Source organism: Setaria viridis, chromosome 1 (assembly GCF_005286985.2).
Source record: "Setaria viridis chromosome 1, Setaria_viridis_v4.0, whole genome shotgun sequence".
Taxonomy (NCBI): Eukaryota; Viridiplantae; Streptophyta; class Magnoliopsida; order Poales; family Poaceae; genus Setaria; species Setaria viridis.
Window position 1 is genome coordinate 12,278,123 of NC_048263.2, and position 21,249 is coordinate 12,299,371.

Genomic DNA, 21,249 nt, shown 5'->3' on the forward strand with positions numbered 1-21,249 from the left:
CGCTACCCTGATAAACCAACATCAAAAGCAGTGTACTTTTTAAGACAATATCACTATTTATGAAAGTCTAAGTATCTAAGCGAAATATCCCATGTAGTTTAGGGGTGTTTGGTTACACGAACTTAATTCCTGTCACATCGAATGTTTATATACTAATTAGAAGAACTAAAAATGAGCTAATTATAAAACCAATTACATTGATGGAGGCTAATTCGCGAGACGAATCTATTAAGCCTAATTAGATCATGATTTAACAATGTGATGCTACAGTAACTATGTGCACAGATGGAGGCTAATTCGCGAGATGAATCTGTTAAGCCTAATTAATTTATGATTAGCACATAGTTACTGCAGCGTCACATTGTTAAATCATGGTCTAATTAGGCTTAATAGATTCGTCTCGTGAATTAGCCTCCATCTGTGCAATTGGTTTTGTAATTAGTCTATGTTTAATACTCCTAATTAGTATTTAAACGTTTGATGTGACAGGAACTAAACTTTAGTCTGTGGAACCAAACACCCCCTTAGTTAATTAGTTTCCTTTGATTAAAAACTAGATGTGACACATACACATTGGAATCTGCAAGCAAACATTATAATATCTTTTTTGGAGGACCTCTGCTACCAAACACCCCCTTAGTTAGTTAGTGTCCTTCGATTAAAAATTAGATGTGACATATACACATTGGACTCTGCAAGCAAAGATTATAATATTCTATTTTGGAGAACCTGTGCTAGTCAAATATTAGCTTAGGTTTTAAAGAAAAATAGGCCACCGCTTCTTCATCTAGCTAGATCTAGAATCTATATGGTAGCGACCCTTGTAGATTCATTAAACCTAGATCTTTTACGCTAGATAGCCGGTACGTTATTTATTGGCTTTCAAAAATGAGATCTACATAAACAAATGAATAAGATACCTAAGGGATACACCGATCAGGATACTGGCCGGTCCTGATGAGTGGGCCCAACCGATTAGAATGTGTGGGCCAAGGACATGAACGTACTTAGAGTACAAGTCAAGGAGGTCGGACGATTCAAATCAGTCCGAATATTATGGGATACGTATTGTAATCTGACTCAGATTGATTTCCATGTAACAACTAAGTAGATTAGATTTAAACCGACTTTTAACGTCGTCAGCCTATATAAGGTGGCCAAGGGTACCTCCCGAGGGCAACCCAACGATCTCAATTCTCAAGTAATACAAACCACCAGAATACTGGACGTAGGGTATTACTCTCCGGAGGTCCAAACCTATCTAAACCCTCGTGTTATCGCGATCACCTTCGAGTTCTTGGTTTCGCAATCCACACTGCCTAAAAATCAACCACTTGGGTAACCCCCTAATGGATTGCCAGGCTACTAAATCCGACAGTTAGTGCGCCAGTGTGGCGGAACCACCTCGGATTAACTAGATTAAGCAGGGTTAAGTCGCCTAACATGCGACACTCCCGCCTAAACCGAGTTAATACGAAGTGCCGTCGGATTTCATCCGATTTAACCACTTTAACAGGATCGAGTTCAGCAAACCCACACGAAGGTGAGCGGTTACAGAGAATACAACAAGTCCACTGAGTTGAACAAGTTTTACTCATTTTAGTTCGGACATAAAATCCAACATCAGAGTTTTACAAGATTCGAAGAACAACAGAGAAAACACTAGCGGAAGACTTCGTCGGGGTCGGATGTCCGGACGAGGCTAGCCAGGACATCACTGCGTCCTCTCCTCGCCGTCCGAGGAGGGGTCCCACTCGACCGTCTAGCCTGGCGGGAGCTGAGGCGGCCAAGCACCAACCAGAGAGGGGTCGGACGCAGCAACTTCACCTGAAAAACAGGAGCCACAACAAGGCTGAGCTACTAAGCTCAACAAGACTTAACCGATAGGAGTAAGGGCTACTCCTCCTTCTAGACATGCAAGGCTTCTTGGCTGAGGGGTTTGGGTGCCAAAAGCACTAAGTAACCCTATTTTCAAGTTTTAGCTCCGGTTCTAGGTTCATTTACCCGTCTAGGTTGTGCAACCTATTCTAAACATTCATAGAACCAAACAAGATGTGAAGATATAACAACAAACATTGCCATCATCAGATTCCTCATTTACTTAGGGTGACATAGCGATCAAGCAATCTCAAACTGTGAGAGGCAGACGAATCGATTCGAGTTCTTTAACCATGCATGGTGAACCTAGCCTCACGACATCCGCGCACCCGGAGGTCGCTTCCTGTGTCGGCCTTCCCCATCAATCCCCTAACCCGTGTTGGGCCCATTTCCTTTGGTGCAAGGTTCCACAAGCCCGGCCTCTGCCGTCCTGTGACCACGCTTGCCACCACGTGCGACAACCAGCAGGGGAAACTCCGTTCCAAGAACAATGGGGCGACCGCTCACGTCTAGGTTCGATCCGGTACTAGGCTTCCTCATCCCATACTAAGTATGAGGCTAGTACTTTCAAACACTTGATCACGAACACCACCACTGTCGGGCCTTAGCAAGATTTCATAGATAGACGGGGCAACCATCCGACCACCAAAAAGTTACCAAAACCCTGCCCCGTCCATCGTCCTTATAATTATAACAGGAGAGTAAGCATGCAACTCCTATAACTCGCGAGTGACAGGAAATCACTCGACTTTTACCGTCTCCTATTTAAGCAATGCAGCTACTCGGTCCAACAGCTAGTGCTCAGATCATGAGGACAACTAAGTCATGCATCTAGGGTTTCACGCAACTCCTATACGTAAATGCACAAGCATGTTACAGAAGGCATGCGCAAGTCTGGTAAAACACATAGGACTTTCATGCAACCGGGGCTTGCCTTCAAGCAAGGAGGACGGGAACTGCTCGACTTCTGGGGCGACTTCGGCTTCGGAGGACAGGAGCTTGGCTACAGCTTCTTCTTCTGGCGTCGGGTGAAGCTCGTAGAAACCGTCGGCGAGGTACAGCTCTACACGAATGCAATGCAAGGGTTAGCTTAGACGGTTATTTTAACAGCAACACTGGCTCGCCTGAGCCCAGAAACTCGCGACAAAGAGCAGGAGGTTAGGGTGGTTCGAGAGCTGATGATGATCAGAAGGTAAGGGTAGGAAGGGACTAGTGGTCTGATCCCTGAACTAGAGGATGTGATAAACTGGGGGTCCTTAGACGCAAGCGCTGAAGGGTTCCCAAGTTTTACACATACACCCTCGAGTTGAAGAAAAGATCACAGCCAAGCCCTCGGGCGAGGCGGATAAGGGTCGGCGGAACAGACAGGGTCGGACGAGACGGAACTGGGGTCAGGCGGATAGGAGGGGTCGGGCGAGGCGGACTGGGGTCGGCAACTCACCTTCTTCCTGAAAGGAAAACTTGGGGTCGGAAAGAAGCGAACTTGGGCGGAGGGGCTAAAGCTTCGAGCAAGGGCTACGATTGGCAATGCTCCGGCGGCGGCGCTGCTTCTTGCGGATCACAAGAAAGCTCGTACGCAGCACGGAGGAGCAAGCTGCTGGTGACTTGGAGAAAACTGAGGGAGAACTGAGAGAAGAACTCCTCAAGAGTTGGGTGGGTGGCGCTAGGAGCTTGAGCAGGGAGCTAGAGAAGGCTGAAGGCAACAAGAGCGGAGGGAACTCCGGCGACGGGGCATTCCTTTTATAGCTGCTGGAGCAGAGGAAAGGAACGGCGCGGAGAGAGAGAAGGGAAGCGGCGCGAAGGCCGGGGAGAGGCAATGGAGTGCTCTGCCGGGACGGCGATTGAGCAAAGAGGGCGGTGGTGCAGAACTCCGGGGGTGACGCCAGCAATCATGGCGTTCTGCCGTCAGGGCGGCGTAGGAGCGGGTAGACTGGTGGTTGAGATTTGGCGGAAAGCGGGCGTCGTCGTGCGGAAGAGGTGATAGAAGCGACCGGTTTAACGGCGCTAGAATCGAGGGCGCACAGGTGAGAAGACAGGCGGACGCGGGCGCGGGGGAGAGCGCGGAACAACAGATTGTCGGGCGGCTTCTGACAGAGCGGGGGAAACAGGAACTGTCGCGGCCGCGGTCGGGGTTGGCGGTGGAGGAATCGTCGTGTAGCGGCGACCGGCGGCGCAACTGTGGCTGAAGGGACGGAAAGGACGGGCGACATCGGGCTCTGGGGCTGGGATCTGGTGGCGTGATGATGGGCGCGGGAGGTGAGGCCTTGCAGAAAGGGGTGCAGAGGGCTTCCGCTGCTATTGGGGAAAGGGGGCGCGGGAACCCACTCGGTTGCTTGCCAGAGACAAAACTGAGCGGCAGGCGTCGGAGAAGACGAGCCACGCGGCAGGAAGACTCTGAGGTGGCCATGCAACTCGAGTGCGGCTGTCGCGGGGGATCTGGAAAAGGTCTCGCGGGTCCACCGGTGGATAGATCGGACGGGTGAGAAAGATCAGCAGAATCCGACAGTGGGCTGAGCTCACCGGGGTCGGGAGAGGAGCGAAGTGGGAAGGGGTCGGATCCAGGGGTCGGGACCAGGCGGAAAACTGGGCACTTAGGTGTGGTCAAGCAAAAACAGCTGACTAAGGTTAAGGGCGGAGATCAAGACTAACTGGAAGGCTTAGGGGTCGGTCGTTACAGCCAGGTAGGGGGGATTGTGAGATCTTCCCCAGCGAGCTCGATGGCATCTTGCCTTGACATCATCTTCCCCGAGAGCATGAAGGACTTCCAAGCCAACCTGATCTAACTCCACTTCGTGAGCATGCTGGTGGACTTTGACTCCACCACGTCTTCCGTTGACTCGGCATCCATCGCTAGCTCAGCATCCGTCGGATCTACTCCGACGGAGCAAGGATCTTCACCTGAGGATCATCACGCTGTTTGTCTAGCAGGTTGGTGATCTCTCTCTCCGAGAGGATTCCTATCATCCTTGCAGTAACCCACCCACCCACGCCCTCTGACCTAATCGCAGGGCTAAATCGCTTCAGCAACACTATTGCTAATTGCATCAATCTCTCTGAGGTGGCGCTACGCTCAACAAGGTCGGCGCAAGGTCCTTCCCTCGCCCCCTTTGGTCTAAAGAACTCAGCTGCCATGTTTTCCGCGAAACACGTGTAGTCCCTTCAGATCCAATTTGGAGACCCACCTGCACCCACCCAGTTTCCGGACTGTGGCGAGTTCCAGATCCCCCGCATCGTCTTGACTCCGAACCCCTATGGAAGCGACGATGAGAGCAGCTCCACCACGCCAGATCGTGAAGCCTTCGTGGTCTCTGCTGACGATCCACCTAGGGATGGCAAAACCTCTTCTCAGGAAGTAGGCTACAACGCCAAGAACCAGGAACATGCAGTACAGTGCCAATGGGAGCAAGCCGACCCCCAACAATGCCAACAACCTGCTGCTGATGCGCGAATGGAGGCGGTAGGTGGTAGCGTCGACCACCGCTTGTCGCCAACGCCGACCATCCATGTGCCAACAATGGTAACAACGCCGACCAGGACGGTGCCCAGGGTAGACGCAGGCGCCCTCTGCGCACCCGCAATCTACAAGCCAACCTCGAAGAGGCTGACCACAATGTCATCACCACACCCAGGCTAGCCTGAGGGCTACCTTCGCTATCCTGGAAAACCTTCCAAACTTGGGAGCCACTTCGGCGAATCCGGGCATGTATCCGCATCGTGCCAACGCCCAGATCAAAGAGTGGGCCTACAGCCAGTCAGCATACTCCCAGTCCACAGCTACCCGATACTCTTGAAGCCGATCCGGGCATAGCAGATCCAGCCACCGCCGAGGTGACCACGGTAACTGCGCAGGAGGTCGGCTAGAGCCTGTCTGTGAAGAAGAGGTGGAGCAACCTGCCAATCCACCAGCCAACGACGCCCATCAACGAGACAACCACGAGAACCACCGCCGCGGCAGGAGAGCTGATGGCGAGGACCATGGTAGACCAGGTCGACAACGTGACCTCCACGAAGAGCTATGCAACCGCCGTGACCTACGCGCAAACCTCAACAACTGTCACCTAGAGAGGGAAGAGGCCGAGCTCCACCGCCGCACCGAGTACGACTGCGACTACAGCGCTCTTGGACACAACTGTGACTCGGAATGAGAGGACCGCCAATGACAAGAAGATGATATGCGTCGCCGGGCCAACTACGACCGCATGTACGGCGCCCCTGAAAGCACCTACATCCCGCCTAGGTGCAACAACGGCGGACACCCAGGGCTCCACCTGTCATGTACAACCTTGAGGACGACGATGACATGGCGATCGACGGTTTCGCTGCCTTCACTCCCCGCCTCAAGGCCGTTGAGTGGCCCGCCTCGTTCAAGATGTCCATCAACGAAAAGTATGATGACAGCTCCGACCCCACCACTTGGCTCAAAACATACAACACCACGGTGAAAGCCGCCAATGGCACCTATGACCAGATGGCAACCTACTTCCCGGTGGTGATGGGTCCCGCCCCTCTCTTGTGGTTGGAGAACCTCCCGCCGAGTAGCATCAACTCCTAGGGTCAGCTCGCTAGGGCTTTCACCCAGAAATACTAGGCTACCTACAGCTGACCTGGTAACACAGAGAATCTTGGCCAGGTCCACCAGCGGAAGAACGAAACTCTCTGAGGGTACATGAACCACTTCTTTGAGAAACGCAACAGGCTGGTCAGCGTCTAGGACCACGACATCATCTGGTACTTCCAATGTACGAAATAGCGGGCTATAGCGAGGCTATAGCGGCGCTATAGCATTTGATGCTAACTGCCGCTACAACAGTGTTGTACTAATTAGCGGGCTATAGCGGAGCTATAGCGGGTAAGCACAGCTCTACGCTAAATCTCATAGCCCGCTATTTTGTACATTGGGTACTTCTGCTCCGGCCTGATGAACCGCAATATGTTCTGCAAGCTGTATGAGGCTGCTCCTAAGACCGTCGGGCAAATGATGCAACTCGTCAACACCCAGTGCGACACAGAGGAGGCGGCGCAAGTAAAGTTCCAGGGCGGCAAGCATCGTCAGAACAATGGCCATGACCAGCCGACCTGAAGAACACCAAGCATGATCGGAATCCTCCCGACTTCGAAAAAGGGCCCCCGAGGTCCTCACTGCGGAAGCCGACCCCGCCAGGCCAATCACTCTCCTCCGAGAAGAGTTTGACGACACCCTCAACGCTCCGTGCCCCTTCAATAAGGATGCACATCATAATCTTCGGGACTGCACAGTCCTCAAGAAAGAGCTTGGCACCCCAATGGAGTACAAGCGACCTCGCCGCAACGACTATCGCAGGGACGACAACCGTCGCGACTACCACCACCACGATGACTATGATCACCATGGCGACCGTCACCGTGATGACTGCTACCATGACGACCGTGACCACCGCCGTGACGATCGCGACGACCACCGCCGCGATGACCATGATGACCATGACAACCGCCGATGCGATGACCGCGATGACCGGCACAAAGGGGAGAGCCACTACCAGCCAAACCGAGACACCCACCGGCCTGGCACCGACTAGAACGGGGAGTTCCAGCAATCGAACCGTGAGGTCACCATAATTTTGGGCGGCCCCAAGGCCTTCTACAGCAACTGCAAGCACAAGCTGCACCAGCGAGAGGTGCACTTTGTCTCCATACGGCCAGACCAGTATCTGCGCTGGTCAAAAATGCCCATAACCTTCTCCATGGAAGATCATTGGGTGCACATGCCAGATCCTGAGACCTACCCACTGGTGGTTTGCCTGACCATAGACCGTGCTCTCCTCCCCAAAGTGTTGATTGACAGCGGCAACGAGCTCAACATCATCTTCACCGAAACCCTGAAGCACATGGACTTCAATTTCGAGTGGATCCAGCCTTGTGAAGACCCCTTCTACAACATCGTGCCCAGCATAGGATCCTATCCTATTGGCCGAGTTGTTCTGCCAATCACCTTTGGCACGCCCGACAACTACCGTATAGAGCACCTCACCTTCGAGGTGGCAAACTTCAAGACTTCCTACCATGCCATCTTTGGAAGGCCCATGCTAGCTAGGTTTATGGCGATCCCACATCACACTTACCTCATCCTCAAGATGCCGGCTCCAAACGGGGTCCTCTCCACCTACGACAATGTCGAGACGTCGTACAAATATGACACGGAGGCGGTGCAGCTCGCTGAAGCCCTAGAGTACTCGACCAAGGCCACCGCCATGGTCGCCGAGGCCTAGAACGTGAACCAGGACTGGCTCACGATCCTAGAGATAGAGCTGACGCTTACAGCGCTACAGCCTGACCGCAAGGTGAAGAAGATCATCCTTGGCCTGGAAGACTCGACCAAGATGGCCCTCATAGGGTCCGACCTCTCTGCCAAATAGGAGCTCGCGCTCACAAGTTTCCTCCAGGACAACTCGGACATATTCGCATGGAAGCCATCCAATATGCCCGGTGTCCCGCGGGAGCTAGCTGAGCACTCCTTGGACTTGAGCAAGATAGCAAGACTGGTCAAGCAAAAGATTCGCCGCTTCGCCCAAGATCGCAAGAAGACCATTAGGGTAGAACTCAATAAGCTCCTAGTTGCCGGATTCATCCGTGAATGTAAGCACCCCAACTAGTTAGCAAATCCAGTCCTTGTAGAAAAGAAAACCGGTGAATGGAGAATGTGTATCAATTACACGAACCTCAACAAGCACTCCTCTAAGGACCCCTTTCCTCTTCCACTCATCGACAAGGTCATAGACTCTACGGCTGGGAGCACCCTTCTGTGCTTCCTCGACTGCTACTCGGGCTGTCATTAGATCACCCTCAATCCTGCCGACCAAGACAAGATGGCGTTCATAACACCCTTCGGCATCTACTGCTACAGCACTATGACCTTTGGGTTAAAAAACACTGGCGCCACCTACCAGAAGGCAATCCAGGGTTGCCTCGCAACATAGCTACACAAGAATGTCATGGCCTACATCGATGATGTGGTCGTCAAGACTAAGGATGAGGAGAGCTTCATTGCCGACCTCACAGAAACCTTCAACAGCCTTCGGGCCTACCACTGGAAACTTAATCCGGCAAGTGTGTCTTTGGTGTTCCATCTAGAAAGCTCCTAGCCTTCATGGTCCGCCAGCACGGCATCAAAGCCAACCCCATCAAGGTTGATGCAATTAGAAACATGGTGAAACTAGCTAACAAAAAAGATGTCATGAAGCTTACTAGCATGATGGTGGTCCTTAGCCACTTCATCAGCAAACTCGGCGAAAAGGGTTTGCCCTTTTTCAAGCTACTCAAAAAGGCGGACAAGTTCGAGTAGGATGACGAGGCTGGCAAGGCACTCGAAGAGCTTAAAGCCTTCTTTACCACTCCCTCCCACCCTCCCCCCCCCGTCATACGGCCCCAGCTGACCAAGAAATGCTACAACTCTACATCTCTGCAACGACGCACATTGTCAGCACCGTGCTAGTTGTGGAACGCGAAGAGCCGGGCCATGCACACATGGTGCAACGACCGGTGTACTATGTTAGTGAGGTCCTCGGCGAATCCAAGATTCACTACGCACAGGTTCAGAAATTGCTCCACGCAGTTCTGATATCATCCAGAAAGCTGCACCATTACTTCTAGGTGCACAAGATCCGGGTAGTATCCTCGTACCCAATCGGCGAAATCCTCCAGAACAGGGATGCAATGGCCGAGTTGTCAAGTGGTACGTAGAGCTCGGCGAGTTTGACCTTGATCTCTGCCCATATCATGCGATCAAGTCACAGATCTTGGCTGACTTCGTGGCCGAGTGGACAGATATCCAGAAGCCGTCCTCCCTGGAGAGGCCAGAGCACTGGCCTATGTACTTTGACGACGCCCTCAACCTCGAAGGAGCCGGTGTAAGGGTCCTCTTCATATCCCCCAAAGGCGAGCAACTCAAGTACGTCCTCCACATTCACTAGAAGGCCACCAACAATGGCGTCGAGTACGAGGCTCTCATCCACGGACTCCGCATTGCCGTTTCCCTCGGGATCAACCGCATCCTTGCGTACGGCGACTCCAAGGTCATCATCGAGCAAGTCAACAAGAACTGGGACTGCACCAAGGAGACCATGGATGCTTACTGCACGGAAATCTGCAAACTTGAGGCCCACTTCGATGGTCTTGAGTTCCACCATGTCCCTAGGGAACACAACATCGCCGCCGACGTCCTGTCCAAGCTCGGCTCCAAGCGTGCACAAGTCCCGATCGGCGTCTTCGTACAAGATCTTCAGAAACCTTTCATCAAGATTCTGGACCCGGACCAGGTCAACGATAGCGTTGAGGCTCCAGCCGACCCAGCTCCCATTGACATCATGATGATTGAGGCAGAAGAAGACTGGCGCGTCCTGTTCATAGCCTTGATCACCGACTAGATGATGCAAGAGGACAAGATAGAACACGAAAAATTGGCTCGACGCAGTGCAAACTACTTCGTCATCGAAAAGGAACTCTAAAAAAGGCCGCATCCACAGGCATCTTGATGAAGCGCATTTTGCACAGCAAAGGCATTGACCTCCTTCACGAGATCCACTCGAGCACATGCAAGAACCACGCTACTTCAGGAACTTTGGTCGGTAAGGCGTTTCACTCTGGCTTCTATTGGCTAACAGCGGTAACCAACACAAAGGAGCTCGTCCAAAGGTGCAAAAGGTATCAGTTCTTCTCCAAGCAACAACACCTGCCAGCCCAAACCCTGCGTACCATCCCACCATCCTAGCCCTTCGTATGCTGGGGGCTGGATATGGTCAAACCTTTCAAGACCACTCCGGGCGGCTACACCCATATTTTCATGGCAGTTGACAAATTCACCAAATGGATTGAGGTCAAGGCTGTCACCAGCATCGAGTTGGCTAAAGCTGCTCAGTTCATGGAAGAAATTACACACCACTTTAGAGTGCCAAACAGGATCATCACCGACCTTGGAAAACAGTTCACAAGCTCCAAGTTCTATGACTTTTGCTAGAACAACCTCATCGATGTGTAATACTCCTCAGTAACACACCCGCGCTGCAACGGACAGGTCGAACATGTGAATGGGATGGTCCTCCAGTCCTTCAAGTCTTGCATCTTCGATGATGCGTCCAAGTATGCCAACAAGTGACTACGTGAGCTACCTTATGTCATCTAGGGCCTACGGACCTAGAAAAGTCGGGCTACCGGCTACACTCCTTTCTTCATGGTGTACGGCTTGGAGTCCATCCTGCCATCCGACGTGGCCTTTGGCGCCCCACGCATCTAGTACTATGAGGAAGGTGAGGCAGAAACAAGTCGATGAGTCGACATTGATAGCCTCGAAGAGCATCAAGTGGCGGCCCTCATCCAGCATGCACGCCATGAGCATCAGATACAACGCTACCTCGATTGGAATGTTAGAGAATGCTCCTTCAACATTGGCAATTTGGTGCTTCATCGGATCTAGTCCACCAAGGACATGCACAAGCTGGACGCTCCCTAGGAAGGCCCCTTCATCGTCAAAGAAGTCATCCAGTCAGGCACCTATCGACTCCAATGGGCGGACAGCTCAGGTGTCCCAATCCGTAGAACATTGAGCACCTACAACACTTCTACCCTTAGGGCTTAAAAGGTATGTATTCTATTTTCCTCTTTTTACTCAATGAATAAAACATCTGAGGTTCTTTGTTACCTACTACCTTACTGTTCCTTTGCTCGAGCTGTTCCTGACGCTCGGGGGCCGTCCGACCTATTTCACAGACCACTTGCTCTCAAGCCTAGGGGCTTCCCCTAGGCACCGACCTCTAGGTCTCGCATTCTTCTCCTCCCCCTCTCAAGGTAATATGACTAACTCGTGTGGTCGGAGTTCTAGCTCGCGAAACCTAGACAACCTTGTGTTCACCCCTCCTACAAGCTCGAGATCCGCTCTCAGCAGGACGCTGGTCAGGCAAGGCTAGGCACTTAGCGGCTACAAGCCTCAGCTACACGCTGTCCTATCGTATACACCAAGCGAGGTATCCTCTTTCTTCCTGCATACGTTAATTATATCACATGTCTTATCATACAGTTTGATACACCACAAGTTTCATTTTATAGGTCCAGATCATTAACAATGTTTTCTGCTACATCATTAAACTGGTTGGCCAGTTCTAGAAGATTCTCTGCATTGAAGTCGGCCGTGACCCCTGCACTAGCACACTCCAAGGGGATTTGCAGGAAGTGTGTCTTCAACACTGCTAAGACATTCTTGACACACTCCACCGCGGTGTCCTTCATCAACTCCTTTAGTCGACCAGGCGGGACTTTGAGGTGATCGAGCAGTGGCATCAGTGCGGCCAAGTCGGTCTCCGGTTGGACCTTGTCCATCACATAGCTGGCTGTCTTGCGCAGATCCTCTAGCTCCACTTCCAGCCCTACAATCACCAATTGGTCATGCTGAAGACTGCATTGTAGTCTCTATGCAGTGCTCAGTATCTTTGTGCGCACCGACTTCTTGAGGGAATATGCTTTGTGGCAGCTCTTATTCTTGATGATGCCACCAAAAAACTCGGAAACCTGGTTGGTGACTTCTCCCTTGGTTACCTTTCGCTGGACCTCCCGGTTGGATCCAGTGGCCTTGTATACTCATATGCTGGATAGACCCTGGTCTTGATCGGCTACGTCAATCTCCGATATAAATTGATACTGACAGCCCCGGCTATGAGTCCATGCGCCTTCAAGTCGGCGATCTTCTCCAGCAGCTGCTTCATCTGCACCTGCTCCTCTGAGGTCGGCTGGTTCGACCACTCGGGCATGGTAACTGGCCCGTATCCGGTACGCGGCGGGAGCTTAGGCTGCTGATTGGTGACCATGAACCATTCCTTGTGCTAGCCCTTGTTGGATTCCTTCAACTGGAGGTCGAAGTACTCCTGCACTCTCTTCAACCACAGTGAAAACCCACATCCCCCAATCACTCTTAGCTTCCCCTTGGTCGACACAACTTTCAGTTGATATAAGTACTTCCACAGATCAAAATGCGGGGGAATACCCAAGTACGCCTCGCACAGATGGATGAAGATAGCGATATCCAAAATTGAGTTGGGATTGAGATGTACCAGTTTGATCTTGTAGTAATGCAGCAATCCACGGAAAAAGTCCCCGCAAGGGATCCCGAATCTGCGCTTAAAAAATGATGCGAACACCACCGTCTCCGTCTTTTCCTCAATGGGGAACTCTTGCCTAGTGGTCGCCTTAGAATCCAGCAGCGCCATGGGCCCAAGGAGGCCCCGGTCGATGAGCGCCGGATGCACTCCTCCGTCATCACCAACTTTACCCAGATTGAGGATGGATCTAGTATCTTTGCCTGGGCCATTTCCTCGATTTTCTACTCCCTGAGATTTTGATCTAATAACCGCGAGGCTTTTGGTTCGCATACGGTGGCACAGTGGCTTGGGTTGTGGCAACGAAATGCGCTCAAGCAGATTGGAAAGCGCAGCGGTGCAGCCTAGGGTACACGGATGCGGCGGTGATGTGCTCCATGGATTGTTGCGGCAGCGACGCGAGTGTGGCAGATGGAAATGAAAATAGATCTGTGCCCCTTGGGCTTTTGAAGGACGTGACGGCGTAACCCTAGCAACGAAATCTGCGGGTTTTCCGTTATTGTGGCGCACGCGCCGGATGGAGTTCGTGGTTTTTCGTTATGTTTTCGACGATGTACCTCCATGGCTCTGCCAGCCCTTGCGCTCACGCTCGGGGGCTGGGCACCTATTTCAGGTTGGCGTGCCTCCGTGGCTCCACCAGTCCTTGTCCTCGAAGGCTGGGCACCTACTTCAGGTCGGCGTGCCTCCGCGGCTTCACCAGTCCTCGTCCTCAGGGGTTGGGTGCCTATTTCAGGTCAGTGTGCCTTCGTGGCTTTGCCAATCCTCGTCCAGGGGGCTGGGCGCCTACTTCAGGTTGGCGGGCCTCTGTGGCTTCGCCTATCCTTGTGTTCAGGCACTTGGACCTACTTTTGCAATCAATTTTTTCTTTTTTGACCATTGGACCTATTATACTAATTGCTTCAATGCTTGGGGGGCTACTCCTATGGAGTGCCGCAATGTCCTTCGCTTCGACCTGCTGGATGCCCAACATCCATCAACTCGGCACTAGACTTCACTCTGCGCGTATGGTTCTGTGTTTGCTCGGATTTTCTTCTTTTTTTGAGCACTCTGCAACCTCTCAGTCACTATGACGCCATCGTAGCTTCAACCGACTTCATTTCAAGCTTTGTTGCGATGACCATAGGTTCCTGTTCGCCTACACATCGCTCGGGGGTTTGAGGGATATGGATACCCCATGGATCCACATCGACCAGGATACTGGCCAGTCCTAACGAGTGGGCCCACCCAATTAGAATGTGCGGACTAAGAACATGAACATACTTGGAGCACAAGTTAAGGAGGCCGGATGATTCAAATCAGCCCGGATATTGTGGGATACGTATTGTAATCCGATTCAAATTGATTTTCATATAACAACCAAGTAGATTAGATTCAAACCGACTTGTAACCCTAGATCGTCAGCCTATATAAGGCGGCCAAGGGCGCCTCCCGAGGGCAACCCAACGATCTCAATTCTTAAGCAATACAAACCACCAGAATACAGGACATAGGCTATTACTCTCCGAAGGCCCGGACCTGTCTAAACCCTCGTGTTCTCACGATCACCTTCGAATTCTTGATTTCGCAATCCACCCTATCTACAAATCAACCACTTGGGTAACCCCTAGTGGACCGCGGGGCTTCTAAATCCGACAATACTAAATTTATTGGCACCATCGAATACGGGATCTATCACTTATTGACCCCTGACAAGCAATAATATACGAGATCTATCACTCTATTGGCTCCGCACAACTAATAAGATATCAGATCTATAACTGTATTGGTGTCGAACAAGCAGTAAGACATAGAGATCTATCACTCGATTGGCTCCTAGCAATCAATAGGATATGAGATGTATCGTTGCTCATCAGAGAAGTATATACGAATTCCCATCAAATCGAATGGTCGACCTTGTACGAGCCGGTCTAAGATGTCGCGATTTACCTTGTGGTGCCCTTAAACACGAGTTTGATGCGGGTCCAAGCCACAGATCTAAAGGATGATGCTGGCAAGCCAAAAGGAAAATTATGCATAGGTAAAGATTTGGGCATAATCTTGTTAATCAATGGACAACGACAGCTGTGACAATAGAAAGGCAATAAATCAGCGAAATATGATACCATCGCAAGCAGGGAATAGGGCAACAGAAGGATATGAAGGTTTTACCACGGGGCTTGGCGGGGCGGCGGACGCGGAATTGAGGAGCTAGGGACGATTTGGAATGAGAGAGGGGATCGATTTATATAGAAACAACCTATAACAATGCACCATAAATATTTATTTATAGCCCTTGTATTGGGCTGGGCTTATTTTCGCAATGCACATGCTTGGGCTAAAGTTTTTGCTAATTGGGCCTATTCTATACTAACATTTCAACTCAAATTGTATTTTATCCTTAGGTCAACTGGGTAGTGGCTAGTACACCTATGGAATTCTTGCTAGTAAACCTGTACAGTGATTTTATCTCTCCACGTATGTCCTATCCACATGAATAAGAGCAAGCCCAACAATATGTGTAGTGACCACAACGTTGAATTAGCGTGGGAGCTAGAAGAGACTAGAGAGGATACAGAGCTTGTCGCTCCTACTAGCGACTTGCTGAGCGCTTGCTCCGAGGATTGCTTAATTTGTTAAGGATTGCTTGCAGCAGCAAGAAGACCAAGTCAGTTCATGTGCTTGCATTGGATGATACACTCAAGCGCTAAGAGAGGAGAGCAAGCAACAAAGGATTTCTTATTTTGGAGTGCGCATGCAACGTGCATTGTTGAGTGTGCGAAGGAAATAATTAATGAAATTTCTTGTGAATGCTTGAAGTCCAAGAAAGGCATGACTGCTTTCTGACAATGGTAAATTAGACGAGGAAGGTGTGACAAAATAGGGAAAGAATTTACATGGATCCCCAAAGAAGAAAGAAGGCTGCATGGTGACTCTACGTCACCGAGAGATGTACCTCGGTAGCTGAAGCAACATCATCTTTAAACCAAGCAAAAAATAATCATTTGGAGTTTATCTGTAATAGCCAAATAGCTCAAGTGCGTATGATATTTTCCATTTATTGCGCTAAATTACAATGTATTTTATTTTTGCTAAGTATCTGTATTTTTATATAATGCACTTAGTAAACACCCTTTGTTACTTGGCTTTTGTGCGAAGCACAAGTATTAGCAATAAAACTTCAAGCAAAGGCTAGAATTAACAAAATTAACACCACATTTAAATGGCAACAGTTCATCATTTGATTGCCAGACAATTTGTTCCACCTTCAGCCCGTCACTACTCTACTTGAGCAAAACCATCAACATCTGAAGAAAGGATATACAAATTAACATTATGGGGCTTTGATACAAAACTTATTTATCTCCAAACAGAACTTCTTTCAATTGAAATGTTCTTACACCATGTAGTTGTTGAAAGAATTAAGTATATGACCATGGACAAGCAACTTTTGTTTCTTAACATGCACTACTTGTCTGGGACGAGTAGTCGTAAAGCAAAGTCAACACAAATATCTAAGGGAGTAAAGGTATGTTTCCCAGCATTGCTTATGAAGGGAAAAGTTTGTCATGAGGCACTTTGACTGTCCAGCTTTTACTCAAAGACATAAAAAATATCAATGCACTAGTACATAAAACATTTGTATTGGCGGGTCGTATGCCATTTCTTGTGGCGTTTAAGTAGAAATACAATTAAAGTCTCAAAATGTTATATTATTGTATAAAACATTATAATTAAATTATTGACATAAACAAACATACCAATCAAGGTTATACTCATTTTTTATAAAAAAGGTAAAGTTAGCTATTGATCACCTTGAATTTGGGTAGAGGGGGAAAAATACTAGGGAAACTAGCTAGAATTTCACGTGTGCGAACACTTGAATTTTTCCATCTAAATTTGCATGTGGTATTAAAATTTATGAATATACTTGCATATATGTTTTCTTGTAATGTAAAGATCATTTTTATACAACACGTGAAGTTCAAATGCAAAGTAGTTTCAATAAAAGGGAGATATACATTTAAATTCTAAAAAAGTATATTATTCCTTAAAAATTATAAGTAAATTAGTTTCATGAACAAACATACTAAATCAAGATTATATTAAATTCTTATGCAAACAATATAAAGTTAGCTATTGACCACCTTGAATCTTGCAAGAGAGGAGAGAATTGACTATAAACATGTACTTTGAAATGAACACTAATGAAGAAAATCGCTACTCAATTTGAATTTCTCTAAGAAACTTTTTCATGGATGTTATGAGGACGTATTTTGGTTCCCAACTAAACTTCAATTTTTTATAAGAAAATTCAGGTATTATTTAATTTTAGAAACTCTAAAGTGACTAAGGAAAATAGAGTGTCAAGTATACAGACATTTGATTTTTCCTCCAAATTTGCATCTGTATTGAAGTTTATGAATGTACTTGCATACGTGTTTTCTTGTAATCTAAAGATCATTTACAGCACATGTATTCAAATTCCAATAAATAGGGAAAAATCATTTAAATTCTAAAAAGGTAGATTATTGCATAAACATTATAATTAAATTATTTTCATGAACAAACCTTATAATCAAGTTTCTATTAATTTTCAAGGAAAAAATAAATTTATATATTAATCACCTTGAATCTAATTAGAGAGGAGATACTTAACTATGACTTCGTTCCAAGTGGTGATTCTTTAAGAGAACAGCTAGTAGAAATACCCTTCATTTCTAGTGGAACTTCCTTTAGAAAACCCCCACTAGAAATGCATTTGTACTTATTGTTTTTTGCTCCAGTGCACCAAGCCCATTTCTAGCGTTGGTTGATAAGGATGTGCTACTAGAAACAAAAGGTTAGTGTCCCTTTGCTGCACATTTGCCACATACAAATAGCAAATGGTGAAACACAAAGAAGACTTCCCTTAAAATAGAAAACTTTCAGATGTGTAAAGAAAATTGTACAAGGGAACAAAAGCCAGGAGAAACAAGGGTAAATGAAAAGGGACATGACTACGACGAGACACTCTGCTTGGTTCAAAATGAGACTGTCCAACGTTCCAACAATGAAGAGTGTACTCCCTCTCAACTGCTGAGCACCTGCTCTCCTTTTCCTATGGGCAAATAACACAAGTAAGACTTGGGCAAAACATCTTGGGTTTATTTACTTTTATTATGGTAGGAAATTCACTCCAAATTGACATGTAATTACATAAGTTTCTTAGCCACATCTATGATTGTTTAAGCACTTCTATTTTTATGCAAGGTTGAGTACAGACTGAAAATTAGGATGTTGAAACCATCTAAGAAACTCACTTCAATAATTTGGAATCTATGAAAAGAAAAGTTGCATAGTTAGAGGTTACATATGTAAATATAATTTTTAAACTAATTTGCTCGAAGCAATACAACGTTGGGGATCTATGATCTATCCCATGCATGCAGTGCAGGGGACCACACGACCAAATGCATCAAAACTATGGGCTCTGTCTTCCAAGACCAACTCCTAGTTGATGTAATTACTTTCCCGATGTGCTTTACATGAACTAATAAACGTAGAATTATAGAAATCTTGAGTTGACAAACTTGGCCTCTAAGACTTGACATTGAGATTACCTAGCACTAACATTCAAGGAAGAGCCATGTGACAAGGTGGCATAAAAAATTTAAATTTGATTATAGATCAGAATAGGACCATGGACTTACTATTATTCTAGAATAGCTGAAATTGTGTTCTTCTACGTGCGTACTTATAAGTATCTGGTACCCCATCCCATGCACATACACTCTTATATCCTGAGATGATGAGCCACTCAGTCATGAAGGCTAGTATAACTAGTATGTCTCTTTGCCTTGTGATATGCTGCCAACTGTTTGGTGCAGCTGTTGCAACAGGCTGTAAATCACAGCAGAAGGTGCCGCCAGCTATCTTCATATTTGGTGATGGCACTCTTGATGTCAGCAACAATAACTACTTGAACTACACGGATGATTGGGGCGAACCTCTACCCTTACTACGGCATCGACTTCCCCAATTCTGAGCCTACTGGAAGGTTCAGTAATGGATACAACATTGCTGACTTTATTGGTAATTCACTTTGCCATAGCTTATTATTCATGATATATGTATACCGCGTCGCTAAATATAGAGCATCCTAGCTGTAAATAGTAAGTTTCGATTGTGGACCTTATACACAAGAATATATATAGTTACTGCCTTATTGGTCATATCTGTCCCTCGAGGTTGATCACATTATTAAGTTGTTCACTAATGAAAGGATTAACATATTTTCATCTATGACATGAGATCTTTCCTGTGTCAATTGTGTTTGACTATGTATGCAGCAAAGGCTATGGGACTGGAGATCAGCCCTCTGGCCTACCTGTCGTTAACCAGCAGGCCGATCAGTGTGAAGGGTTTCACTGGAGTCAATTATGCTTCAGAAAGTGCCCGGATTTGGAACCATAGTGTATATCTCACATTTGGAATATGTTACACTCGCTTATTTTCTTGATTGCAAATTTCCAAATGTACGTCCTTCGGTCCTGCCTGTCAGATCTTCAAAACTAGCATGTGAACCTGTCAATTAATAAAATTTGCAAATATCTGTTTGATATATTTCTCAAGAAAAATCGAACTAAATTAAATGTCAGATCTTTAAAACTAGCATGTGAACTAAATTAAGTCATATCCTGAATTGCTCTAAAAAAAGTCATATCCTGAATTGCACTTGATGGCTTCCATATCCAAGGCTATTCTACAGTTAAAGGATTCCCTAAATCAAAGTTTGTATAAATTAGAAAAAAAGGTATGTAGTGTACATCTTTTCTGCAGTTTAAATACTCCAATCAATTTGTTCTGATTGATGTTTGAGGGACTAGCTTGGATGTTCATTTTCTTCTTGACTGAATTACACAGCTGAATCCCTTGAAATTTGAAGGCCATCTTTTTATAGTACCACTAACTGTTGTGAGCCGTCCATTTGCTTTAAATTCTAGTTTATACCAATTAGGATAAATCAGTTACTCTACAAGCATGGATCGTAGCACACGGTTGTTAGTTCTTAGCATATTCAAATGAGGAAAGAGCTAATTGATCAGATTAAATTCATTGCTACTCTCTCCGTCCCAAATTATTAGTCATTTTGGCTTTTCTAGTTTCATAATTCTTGCTATGCATCTAGATGTAATATATCTAGGTGGATAGCAAAATCAATGAATCTAGAAAAATGAAAATGACTAATAATTTTGGACGGAGGGAGTATATATTAATTCCAGATGATGCTTCAGATTTGCAATGTGGCCCTATTCAGCCACATAAGGACTTCAGCGTCTTTACCTCAAAATAATTAACCCACAAAAATCTATGCAACCATTAATTCTGGTTGCTTCAGCCCACTCTTTCTCTTGTTAGCCGATTTCCCATGGTTATCGATGGGGAGCATAATCAAATCATACCGAGTAAATAAAAAACTGTAGATACTTATAACTGAATACCCCTTACAGTTCATGGTTAAAAACTTATTGTTTAATTACATTCCTGACTGTTATTCGGCCTTCCCAGACAGTTTCCGGCCATCAGGAATCTCCAGCCCTCTGGCAGTGGTTAATTTGTTTTAGAACAAAAATCAATCATCCCCAGATCTTGCTTTAAATGTTGATAATAGTCTTTTTCATACTAAATTGGCACATCAATATTTTCCAATTTTCAGATTTCTGCGGACGATGATGAAGTGAGGATTCCTTTGCTAACGCAACTAGACTACTTTGCGGATACTAGAGCCCAGATGGTGCCCCAACTTAGGGAGCACCAACTGCGCAAGCTGCTGTTCAAGTCCCTCTTCCTGGTTAGCATCGGGACCAAGGACATATTCCATCTATCGATGTTCACAAAGCATCCGAAATTCAATGCCAAGGCCTACGTCGATAAGCTTGTCACCTCGTTTGGAGCATGCATGGAGGCCCTGTACAATGATGGCGCATGGAAGTTTGCAGTCATCAACATCCCACCCATCGGGTGCACGCCGGAGGGGAGACGAAAGGCAGTGGGACGGCGTGACCACCACTATGGCCCCGGAGGGTGTGACCAGATCTTGAACGAGCTTGCTGTGGAGTTCAACATTGGGCTAAGGAGCCTCCTCGCCAGCCTCAGCTCCAAGCTAGATGGCCTCCGCTACTCTATTGGTGACTTCTACAGCTTCTCAAATGGTACCTTTGCAAACCCGGAAGCCTCTGGTACGTAAAACATATTCTTCCCGTTCCTAATTGCAGGCCGTTTTAACTTTTCTACA

At 47.5% G+C, this 21,249-nt stretch overlaps 2 protein-coding genes across 2 annotated transcripts; both read left to right on the top strand.

Annotated features, from left to right (window-relative positions):
* The first annotated feature begins 9,974 nt into the window (after positions 1-9,974).
* On the top strand, positions 9,975-10,277 carry LOC140221601 (uncharacterized). The gene has a single exon (XM_072291351.1). It carries the CDS (start codon positions 9,975-9,977, stop codon positions 10,275-10,277), a length of 303 nt encoding a protein of 100 aa, XP_072147452.1.
* An 8,669-nt stretch (positions 10,278-18,946) lies between these two features.
* LOC117865990 (GDSL esterase/lipase At5g55050-like) lies at positions 18,947-21,201 on the top strand. The gene is made up of 3 exons (XM_072291352.1): positions 18,947-19,046; positions 19,304-19,428; positions 20,671-21,201. The coding sequence occupies exons 1-3, from the start codon at positions 18,947-18,949 to the stop codon at positions 21,199-21,201; spliced, it is 756 nt and encodes a 251-aa protein (XP_072147453.1).
* The last annotated feature ends 48 nt before the right edge of the window (positions 21,202-21,249 follow it).